Genomic DNA, 12,297 nt, shown 5'->3' on the forward strand with positions numbered 1-12,297 from the left:
ATGCTATCTAGAATCTAGAAAGAGAAGCCGTTGAAGAACACATGTTGGTTCAGGGTATAACTTTAGATTTTTTTGTAGAACATATGACCCAAAAGAGCTCTACCTGAAACCAAAAAGGGTTCTACCTGGAACCAAAAAGGGTTCTACCTGGAACCAAAAAGCGTTCTCCTATGGGGAGAGCAGCAGAACCCTTTTGGAACTTTTTTGTATTAGTGTACGATTGTGGCAGGAAGCTACTTATTTACATATACTCTCTCTGCTCTCTCTGTAACTCTTTCTGGCACCACTCCCCATATTGGGACAATACAGTTCTATCTGCAAAAAAAATATTCTAAGATAATTGGCTTTAATGTTCCGAACCCTCATTGGTTTGAGTAACGTCAGCAAATTCTATATCATATTCTTTTGAATTTAACAATATGAATTGGGGTATTTAGCGTACTTTATAGAACATTGAACAGAACAAGGTTATGTAAATAAAGCCTTCTTCAGACTGCAGGCCTTAATTCTCAAATCAGTTTTTCTTTTTTTATCCGTTTTGGAAAACGGACTGTCCAAAACAGCAAGTTAACAAGTGACCACATTGGATGTGTGTTCAGACATGGCTACGCTAGTTGTCATAGTAACGACTGGTGTGCGCGCAGTGGTGTAGGCTGATTGGTGGTGGTGCTCTGCTTCCTATCACTCAGCAGTTATGTAGCAAGCTAAGCTGAGAACAATGCCTGCCATAGACGTTTCCTAGTTGCTTTGCATGTTCAAAGTCATAGTGTAGGAACACTTTTAAAACCTCAAAGGATAAGATGATCCGTCTTTCAAAGTAGTTATTTTTGGCAAGCCACAGCGGTCACTTAGCTAGCTAGGTAGCTGATTACCTTTCGAGTACATTCACTAATTTGTCTGTAAATAAATAACAAGCTAGTTAGCTACCACATATCCTTGTCAAACTGTCAACAGAGTAGCTAGCAAGCAACAATCTATGCCAACAGTATAGAAACACCTTGAGGGCAAATAAATCAGATTTGACCTTTCAGACACAAGTCACATGGCCAAGAATCAGATTTGTATCTAACTTCAAACCACCTACGAAGGTGGTTTAAAATGTGGCTTGAAATAGCCAATTCCATGTGCTTTTTGACTGTTCAGACTGCAGGAAAAAGAACAGATTCGAATCAGATATGCAAAAATGTTCAATTTGAGTCAAACTGCCAATGTGAAGAAGGCAAAAAAAACAGATAGAACCGTATAGTCCCAAGCTCTTGCATTGGCTCTCACAGACTCTCATCTGTGATTCTGCCCCCTCGAACACCTACCCTGTGTGCTTTTGAAACCACTGTCCCACTGTCACATTCACTCACTGAAAGAACACCATCAGTCATAAATGACAGTAAATGGACAATTACGGGATGGACATAACCAGAAGTTCAGTTCCCTGCTTGTCAGCTGCTAGCTATCTATCGGCTCCATAGTTAGGGGTCTGTCTCTGGGGACACACTTGCTCTCTCCCCTCCCAAGGTGTTGACAGTCTGTTGTTAACACAGTGCACAGTGGGGTTCCTGGTAAGAGATCTCTCTCTCTCTCTCTCTCTCTCTCTCTCTCTCTCTCTCTCTCTCTCTCTGCCAGGCTGTGCTGGCTTGCCACACTGTCAGCTGAGCTAGACTATACCCCTTAGGTCTCTGGCTCCATGTCTAATGCAGCCAAAGTCTGTTTACATTGGTTGTGAGTTAGTCACATGATATGTGGCTTGTTCTCCTATTGGATAAAGTCTGTCTCGTTTTGATTACATAATATTCCAGATATGTAGAATGGCTGGTGTGTGTTTTCTACTCGGTGATGAGTATGCCTATGCCTGAGAACCACAGTAAAGTACACCACATCCGGTGTCTCTCTGTCTCTCTTAGGTTTTTACCGTTGTTACAGACTTCTAAATCCCTTTAAAGCTACCGGTTGAAGTGAACATGTGTAATAGTTTGGTAGTTGTGTAATCAGGTGGATTGTTTATGAGGAGAGATTTCTTGGAAGTATAAACAGTCATTAAAGTGCTAAGAACACACTGTAGAACTCAGAGCTGGCCAGTAGCAGACCACAGGACGTTTCATACCTGCTTCTGGTTCTGTGTTTCTTTTCTCCCATCAGAGATTCTAAGAGCTTCCATGTGAAGCGGCAATCCAGATAATTAGCCTTTGCCCAAGTGTGAGCTGAGAAAATAAAGTGTTACTCAGTGGAAGCTACTCAGAGGAGGAAGGGGAGGACCATCCTACTCCTCTAACATTAAAAAAAGTTATCCTTTTTAGATAAAACTATACTAAATACATTCATGTCACCAAATAACTGACTAAAACACACTGTTTTGCAATGAAGGTCTACAGTAGCCTCAACAGCACTCTGTAGGGTAGCACCATGGTGTAGCCGGAGGACAGCTAGCTTCCTTATTCCTCTTGCCGGTACATTGACTTCAATACAAAACCCAGGTGGCTTATAGTTCTAACCCCGTTCCATAGACTTACACAGTAATGATGACGACTTCCAGAGGACGTCCTCCGACCTATCAGAGCTCTTGCAGCATGAACTGACATGTTGTCCATCCAATCAAAGGATCGGAGTATGAATCTAGTACTGAAAGCATAAGCTACAGCTAGCTAGCAGGGGAGTGCATAACATGTGGTGAGTAGTTGACTCAGAGAGAAAGAAAGACAAAAGTTGAACAGTTTGGAACAAAATAATATCTTCAAAAATTAAGAGAGAGAGAGAGAGAGAGAGAGAGAGAGAGAGAGAGAGAGAGAGAGAGAGAGAGAGAGAGAGAGAGAGAGAGAGAGAGAGAGAGAGAGAGAGAGAGAGAGAGAGAGAGAGAGAGAGAGAGAGAGAGAGAGAGAGAGAGAGAGAGAGAGAGAGAGAGAGAGAGAGAGAGAGAGAGAGAGAGAGAGAGAGAGAGAGAGAGATTTTTTTTTTTATTTTCTTCTTCTTAGCCTGCTTGTTATTTACTTAGCTAGCTAATGCAGCTAATTTAGTCTACTCAACAACCTGAATCAAACAGAGGGGAATTCTATTTATGTTAGATAGCTGGCTAAGGCTATCCAACACTGCAACTCTTCCAACTCAAGGTAAGCTTTCGGTTTTATTCATTTAGTGCCACCGGAGCCCACCGGTGTAACTGCTAAACTGCTTGCTGTACACTGTACTGCGATTACTCCAATTTGTCTCTCGACCTGTGTGCACCTACGTTATAAACGTTCATTTGTAGGCTCGGTCGTAGCAACCTCATGATGGGTATAGGAAACATTTTAGCGTCATATAGTGGCATAAACCTATGGATGTTCCATTTCGCTGGGTGAATGGAATGTGAATGACTGTCATCCAATATGCTGTCATAGAAATGGTCATAAATGCTGTAACAGATCATGCTCATAAAGAATAGTCTTAAATGGCACCGACCGCCACTGGAGTTACTGGTTCTTGGAAGTGTGTGTGTGTACGGCGGGGGTGCAATGTGCGTGCACGCGCGTATGTATGACAGCGAAAGAGAGTAAGTAAGCGAGTTGAAAGACAGTGCAGGTAATACCACTTTCCTCTATATCCCTCTATCCCCACTCACCTCCAGGCCACTTGATGCCTAGATTGAATGTCATGTCCAGACGTTCACATGTAGTCACCACCAACAATTGCTGCCATTGTTGCCTCTCTCAACACGGCTAGAGAGAGACACAGGATAGCTGAGACAAAGGCAGGTTTTGAGAGCCCCTGTGACAGAGGACAATGCTGCTACTGTTGTCGGCCCTTAGGGCCACAGTTGGGCCTATGGGGCAAGTGCAGCCAGCAGCCACTGTGAGGTGCAAATCAGTGGAGGCTGCTGAGGGGAGGGCGGCTCATAATAATGGCTGGAACAGAGCAAATGGAATGGCGTCAAACACGTGGAAACCATGTGTTTGATGTAATTTATACCATTCCACTCCAGCTATTACTACAAGCCCGTTCTCCCCAATTAAGGTACCACCAGCCTCCTGACACACACATGCACACACATACATGCATGCAGGCACCCACAAACATATAACACACACACTCTGACTGATGTTCTGCATTGAAGTGTGATTCATATGGTGATCTGCAACAATACCATCGCCCAATGCCCAACTTGCCTCTAGCTCCAACCTGCCTATAGCTGCCATGTCCCTGTCTGTCTCTGACATATCTGTCTGTCTCTCGTTAGCAGCCTTTAGCCCCGAGGAGGCCCTCTGGCCCTCCCTGCCCCTGCCCCTCCAGCCCCACTCTAGTCCCCCCTGGCCCCCAGGCTCCACCCCAGGAAAGGCCCTTAATCCCCCAGGCCAATAAAACACAGATGCTGCACCTCTCTCTGGAGACACTCCCCTCGCTCTTCCTGTCCCTCACACAAAAGACGCTAGGCTAGGGATAAGTCTCTCTCTCGCTCTCCCTCCTTCTCTCGTTCCCTCTCTTTCTCTCTCCCTCTGTCTTTCACTCTATCCCTCTCCTTCTCCTCCCCCATTTTTAACTGGCACCAAAGCAACAAAAAAAAAATCACTCTAACATGAAATCAACCAATTTCAGACCTGTCCCTCTTGATATGAAGCACATGGCAGGTGTCTTCTTATTTGTTTTGTGTCCAGAAGAAAGAAAGCGGTCTTCCCACTAGCTTATAATAAACAGCAATCACACACATTCATGCATCAACAGCCGCATACAAGCTAACACATACAAGCCCAGATAGACAGACATTCTCTAAACAAACCGTTAGCGTCACCACACGCACACGCACACGCACACGCACACACACACACAAACACATGTACAGACACACAGTCTCTACACAGACACATTTCGTTACATATTATGCTGGTTGGTTTGTTTTGGAGCGATGGTTTTTGGGGATGGCTGGTCCTGGTTTACTGGACTCCCAGGCTGTCTGTTATATGGAGAACAGCTGCTGGTACACTGGAACACACCAGTCTATTAAACAGTACAACCAGTGGTTCCAGTCCAGGGGGGACTACATGCGTGACCACAGGGTCGGTGGGGAATGTGTGAGACCGTGAACGCATATGATTAATAATGTCTACCGTGTATCTACTCACACTTATTTACTCACATTGCTCCCCGGGAACAGGAGAGGTAGATGAAACAATAAGGCCCAAGGAGGTGTGGTATATGACCAATATACCACGGCTAAGGGCTGTTCTTAAGCACGACGCAACGCGGAGTGCCTGGATACAGTCCTTAGCCGTGGTATATTGGCCATATATCACAAACCCCCGAGGTGCCTTATCGCTATTATAAACTGGATACCAACGTAATTATAACATAATTTTTTTTAAATGTTTTGTTATACTCGTGGTATATGGTCTGATATGCCACGTCTGTCAGTCAATCAGAATTCAGGGCTCGACCCACCATGTTGTGTAACTCTGTCATTAACATGAGTAGACCTGCACATTCACTTTAGTGTGTTGTTTCAGTAGATCGCTCCATGCTTTATCAAGACTCCTCCCTGCCCCTCTTCTGAAAAGGTCCTCCACATTTTGTGTGTGTGTGTGTGTGTGTGTGTGTGTGTGTGTGTGTGTGTGTGTGTGTGAGTAAATGTGCATATGCTTGTCACTCCCTGTATTCCTGCCCCAGTTACCCTGTGACCAAAATCCCCACTGATTAAGTTGTAGAGAGTATGTGTGTGTTGACACAAGCAGCCTTTGAACACTCAATGGGAAAAAGGATTCCCCTCTATAGGATGCTCCCAGTCCCATGCCTCCCTCTCTCACTGTTTAACAGCCTTTCCCTTTGTCCTGCCCACTCTGAGGTGAAAAGGTCAGGGGCCAAAGGTCACACAGACTTATTTCCACTGGAACGTCAGACAAAGAGCCACACACACACACACACACACACACACACACACACACACACACACACACACACACACACACACACACACACACACAAACAGGCCCTCCCTACACGCACACTTCATGAAGAGTTGGGGGGAGTAAACCAAAGAGTGTGTTCTCTTCATTAAGATGTTGTTTTCTTTCCTGGGTGCTTGAAGGGCCCCTTCAGGACTTCCATTGGGGGCCCTTAGCCCCACAACCAGGCCCCCACTCCCCCAGCCCCTTGGCTCTCTGCAGCTCTTTAAGCCAGTGACCCAGGACCGGTCCAGATGGGCTGCAGGCACATGCCAGCTTCAAGGGCCTCTTTAACTCGCACTCCGTCCAAATAGTTCCATGATTGTAAAATGATGTTTGTTCTCAAAACACACACACTCTCTTACTCCTTTTTTTGCAGACTTTTTCCCTTGCATTATTCCCTCTTGCATTTTTCCGTCTCTAGAAGTGAAGAATGAGAAACACATCTCCATGTGTTTGTGTGGTTTTTTTGTTTTCACAATGGGCCAGTACTCTGGGGTGATTCCAGAGAAATGTGTCCTCAATCATTTCATCAGATGACAGGTACATTTCATCAGATGACATCAGATGACAGGTACATCAGATGGGATGGGCATTCACTAGGCCAATCAACACCATCACAGGCTGTACTGTACCCCTACAGTAATAACCTGTACTGTTTACTAAACAATTATCTACTATCTATATACAGTGCATTTGGAAAGTGTTTCCACATTTTGTTACGTTACAGCTTTATTCTAAAATGGATTCAATTGCCCCTTCATTTTCCCCCTTCATCAACCTACAAACAATACCCCATAATGACAAAGCGAAAACAGGTTTTTAGAAATGGTTGCAAATGTAAAAATAATATTATAATTAAATATCACATTTACATAAGTATTCAGACCCTTTACTCAGTACTTTGTTCAAGCACCTTCGGCAGCGGTTACAGACTCGAGTCTTCTTGGGTATGACGCTACAAGCTTGGCACACCTGTATTTGGGGAGTTTATCCCATTCTTCTCTGCAGATCCTCTCAAGCTCTGTCAGGTTGGATGGGGAGCGTTGCTGCACAGCTATTTTCAGGTCTCTCCAGAGATGTTCGATCAGGTTCAAGTCCGGGCTCTGGCTGGGCCACTCAACGACATTCAGAGATTTGTCCCGAAGCCACTCCTGCGTTGTCTTGGCTGTGTGCTTAGGGTCATTGTCCTGCTGGAAGGTGAACCTTCATCCCAGTCTCAGGTCCTGAGCACTCTGGAGCAGGTTTTCATTAAGGATCTCTCTGTACTTTGCTCCGTTCATCTTTCCCTCGATCCTGACTAGTCTCTCAGTCCCTGCCACTGAAAAATACCCCCACAGCATGATGCTGCCACAACCATGCATCAGTGCCAGGTTTCCTCCAGACGTGACTCTTGGCATTCAGGCCAAAGATTTCCATCTTGGCTTCATCTGACCAGAGAATCTTGTTTGTCATGGTCTGAGAGTCTTTAGGTGCCTTTTAGTAAACTCCAAGTGGGCTGTCATGTGCCTTTACTGAGGAGTGGCTTCTGTCTGGCCACTCTACAATAAAGGCCTGATTGGTGAAGTGCTGCAGAGATGGCTGTCCTTCTGGAAGGTTCTCCCATCTCCACAGAGGAACTCTGGAGCTCTGTCAGAGTGACCATCGGGTTCTTGTTCACCTCCCTGACCAAGGCCCTTCTTCCCCGATTGCTCAGTTTGGCCGGGCAGCCAGCTCTAGGAAGAGTCTTGGTGGTTCCAAACTTCTTCCATTTAAGAATGGTGGAGGCCACTGTGTTCTTGGGGACCTTCAATGTTGCAGAAATGTTTTGGTACCCTTCCCCAGATCTGTGCCTCAACACAATCCTGTCTCGGAGCTCTACGGACAATTACTTTGACCTCATGGCTTGGTTTTTGCTCTGACATGCACTGTCAACTGTGGGATCTTATATAGACAGGTGTGTGCCTTTACAAATCATGTCCAATCAATTGAATTTACCACAGGTCGACTCCAATCAAGTTGTAGAAACATCTCAAGGATGATCAATGGAAACAGGATGCACCTGATCTCAATTTTGAGTCTCATAGCAAAGGGTCTGAATACTGTAAATAAGGTATTTCAGTTTTCAATTTTTTATAACTTTGCTAACATAAAAAAATAAAGTTTTTGCTTTGTCATTATGGGGTATTGTGTGTAGATTGATGAGGGGAAAATCTATTTAATCAATTTTAGATAAGAATATAACGTGACAAAATGTTTTCCAAATGCACTGTATATACTACATAGGGTATTCTGTAATTAAATAAAAAGATCTGTAACTCAAATAATCACAGAGAGAGAGTGAGAGAGAGTGAGAGAGTGAGAGAGAGTGAGAGAGAGAGAGAGAGAGAGAGAGAGAGAGAGAGAGAGAGAGAGAGAGAGAGAGAGAGAGAGAGAGAGAGAGAGAGAGAGAGAGAGAGAGAGAGAGAGAGAGAGAGAGAGAGAGAGAGAGAGAGAGAGAGAGAGAGAGAGAGAGAGAGAGAGAGAGAGAGAGAGAGAGAGAGAGAGAGAGAGAGAGAGAGAGAGAGAGGTCTCATTTGCCACAAGTTTTGTATTTTTCCATATAAAAATAGCCATCTCATCATTATCATCATTATATACATCAATGAACAGCCTACACAGTGTTAAATGAACAGCCTACACAGTGTTAAAGCTTTTGTAAAATTCACTTTTGGTCATTTTTTTCCAGAATGTTCTGCTTTCACTGAAAGCAAGAGCTCTTTGATACTTGTCTGATTATTTATCTAAAGGTTCGTGTCACATTTCCTTAGGAAATTAGAATAGATGGAGATTACTTCCTGCTGTGTTTTCTCTAAACCTAGGGTCATATTCATTAGGGCAAAGCGTTTTGCAACAGAAAACGAAAATGAGAATTTCTTATTGGACAAGTTTGGGTAATCCCTTCCTGTTTTAGTCCCTTTTCTTCCGTTTGGTGCCTAATGAACGCGACCCAGGAGTGGGACAGGAACCAACACACACTGTCCTCAATAAATACAAAATGATCAAAAAAGTGACCCTCTCAAGGAGGTCACTACGCTACATTACATTTGGTCAACATGCAAAATCAACAATGACACAATATTCCAAATAAGTCCTTGATTTTCCCATACGAGAACAATTTCTTTGTTTTCATCAACATAGGATTGAAATAGAAGATATTTGATCTGATAACTCAGCTGTTACAATCCTCTGTTCTATAAGAACAGATTCTTCAGCCACCAAGACGTGGAAATCAATCACTTATTGAGTTGCTTTTTGAAAGCATAGAGAACCCCTGTTTGACTTAATCGAAAGTGCTGTGGATCTAACACAAGACAGAGAAAGGGAAAGGAAATAGAGAAAGAGAGACAGGGTCGGGAAGGAGGGAGGGAGAAAGTCTGAGCAGCACTCAGCGTCAGAGAATAAAAAAACAAGAGCTTATTCACTGACTAAGACGTCACAGTAACACTGGAACATCAGTCCTTTGCCAATACCTTTGTTTCCACCTAGAATAAAGCCTGAACATTGCATGAAGACGCACGATTGAACTAGTCCTAGGGCTCGATTCAGTCTGTATCGCTAAAACGTCACATTGCACAATCGAAATGTAAAGGTCATTTCCGATTCAGCCGACATACGCAGCCTTTACCGGGAATGCAATCTCCGCTCACGCGGGAACATTGCCTTTAAATTTAAATCACGCTATAACACTGACCTTCAGCGATACAGATTGAACCCAACCCTAATTTGGACATTTTTTGGGAATATGTTTGAGTACCTTTCCTATTGTTTGATGATTGGCTGATGGTTCATACTGAGGCCGCCTCGAAGCCTTCACAGAACAATGATTAAACACTCTACAGTACCAGAAGGAGATCCTTCTGACCAGATATGTGAAGGTAGTTTCGGGGGCACAGGAGGGGCATCTGACCAGAGGGATACATTCTCACCCCTCTTAGCTAGGAGGGTAACCTCAGCATACCCTGAGCTAAAAGCCTGCACAACCGAGAAATAGTCACGTTTAAACATTGAATGGAGGACAGATCATCAACATCTATGTTACGATAAATGTTCTCCTTGAGTTATTATTGCACTTCAGCGGGAGCTGGTTTGGGTTAGCCTTCTTTACGGCCCGTGGAGGTTCACACTGGAGGGTGTGGTCTAGGATCCATCTTACACTCCCTCTGCCCGACCCATCCAATGGGGTGGCTCACTATGCCGTGAGGGCATGCCCCAGGATCAGGTTAGCCAATCAGAGGAAGGTTTGGTAGTTAAGTCTCCTCCCTCTCCTTTGGTTCAGCTGCCCACTCTGACGTAGGTGACCCGTCCCTTGGCAGACTTTAGACTGGCAGGGCCCGTCTTGAAGAATACAAGCTGGTGACCTGTAGACAGAGAAGAAGAAAAAAAGTAAACACGTGAATAAAAAGTAGAAAAGTAGGAGAGACCGTAAAGTTGAAGACATTATGTTAAATGAGCGGAATGTACCCTATAGCACGTGCTTCCCTTCTACAATGTATTACTGGTTCATTGCATGAATGCAATGACAATCGTACAATGCCAGAGATGTACAAAATAATTGAAAAAGACTGAAAAGAAAGAACTGCGGTGAGAGATATACTGTATGACAGGGGAGGAGAGGATGAAGAGTGAAGAGAATGAATGTGAAAGTACTGGCCTGGTTCAATTACGATTAGTGATTGCCATGCTGATGTGCTCCCTTCAGACTGCGCTACAATTAAGTGTGTGTGTGTGTACAATACAATGATAACACTGTAGCGTGAACACATTAATTTAACTCTTACCTGTCCAGGTTGTCTGATTGGTCAGTACAAATGCTCGGCACTGGGCGTGGCTCTCACATACACCAATAGCCTCTGTGATGCTGTAGACTGACAGCAGACATCCATCGTGCTGATAGGATGGCCAGCAGCGGTAGTTCTCCCCAGGAATAGAGGCATCCACTACACGCTTATAGTCTGGAGAGGAGAAGGAATTTAGTTAGCAAGGAAGGGTGTGCGTGTGTGTGTCTGTCACTGGCAGGGTGTAGATGCACTGAGGGTCCTGCACGCGTGTAATGAGGTAGGTCATTGTGTGAGCGCGGGGGCTCTGTTTTGTCTGTCTGTCAGAGGGAGTGCCATGGAGCTATTTGGGAGTGAGAGGCTGACATGTCTTCTGTGATCCTCGACGCCACCCTCCCACTCACCACCCCCCCCCCCCCCCACACACACAGACACGGCACACACACACGGCACACACACACTCACACTCCCCTTTTCCTCTCTCACCCTCCCTTTGCCCCACTAACTGTCTGACACACATTGTAAAGGCCACTTTTCTACAATGGTTGCCACGGCAACCGTGACCCCAGGCAGACTGAACTCAGGATTGACAGAGAGGGCAGAAGAGAGAGAGAGGGGGGAGAGAGAGATAAAGGGAGAGTGATCTGAAGGGCCCAGGAATGAGGACCACACTAGAATACCTCCACAATTCTTTCTCTTCTCTCTATTTGTTTTCTCTGTTTTTATCATTCTAATCCTAAATCTTAAACGGGACCACTTTAAAATATTATTATATATACTGTATATAAATATTTTTTTACCTTTATTTAACTAGGCAAGTAAGTTAAAAGAACAAATTCTTATTTACAATGACGGCCTACCCCGGCCTAACCCAGACGACGCTGGGACAATTGTGCACCGACCTATGGGACTCCTGATCACGGCCGGTTGTGATACAGCCCGGGATCGAACCCGGGTCTGTAGTGACGCCTCTATCACTGCTATGCAGTGCCTTAGACCGCTGCGTTACTCAGGATCCCTAAAATAGAAAAGGGCGATTGATTTAAAACATACAAATCAAATGAGATTACATTTCGATGTAATACATGTGTAGACCGAAGTTGCAATTTAAATGTACGTTTACCATGGCAATATAGTAACATAACTTTCATCAAATTGTATAATAGAGTGAATGAAAAAAAAAGATCAAGATTGTTTTAACCAGATTCAGAGTTCCCCTGAGGATCCACTAACAATATACAGATGAAGTCGGAAGTTTACATACACCTTAGCCAAATACATTTAAACTCAATTTTTGTCATGATCATCGTAAGAACATTCGGACCAAAGCACAGCGTGAAATCGGTTCGACATTTTTTATTATAAGTGAACCGCACAACAAAACAATAAAGAATAAATTACACTTGAAGCTATGGAGTGCTCACAGGCAACTACATATAAACAAGATCCCATAAAAACCAGTGGGGAAATTGCTGCCTAAATATGATCCCCAATCAGAGACAACGCTAAACAGCTGCCTCTGGTTGGGAACCATACCAGGCCAACATAGAAATAAAACAACCTAGATTACCCACCCTAGTCACACCCCGACGTAACCAAAA

At 44.3% G+C, this 12,297-nt stretch overlaps 1 protein-coding gene across 1 annotated transcript in view; it reads right to left on the reverse strand.

The window, feature by feature from the left end:
• Positions 1-8,451: 8,451 nt before the first annotated feature.
• pkdcca (protein kinase domain containing, cytoplasmic a) overlaps positions 8,452-12,297 on the reverse strand; it is a 37,311-nt gene continuing 33,465 nt past the window's right edge. The window contains exons 6-7 of the mRNA XM_071380087.1: positions 10,700-10,873; positions 8,452-10,279 (exon numbers count right to left, since the gene is read on the reverse strand). Coding sequence (XP_071236188.1) covers positions 10,194-10,279; positions 10,700-10,873 — 260 coding nt within the window. The 3' untranslated portion in view covers positions 8,452-10,193. The remainder of the gene's footprint in view (positions 10,280-10,699; positions 10,874-12,297) is intronic.

The sequence above is a fragment of the Salvelinus alpinus genome, chromosome 32 (assembly GCF_045679555.1).
Source record: "Salvelinus alpinus chromosome 32, SLU_Salpinus.1, whole genome shotgun sequence".
Lineage (NCBI taxonomy): Eukaryota > Metazoa > Chordata > Actinopteri > Salmoniformes > Salmonidae > Salvelinus > Salvelinus alpinus.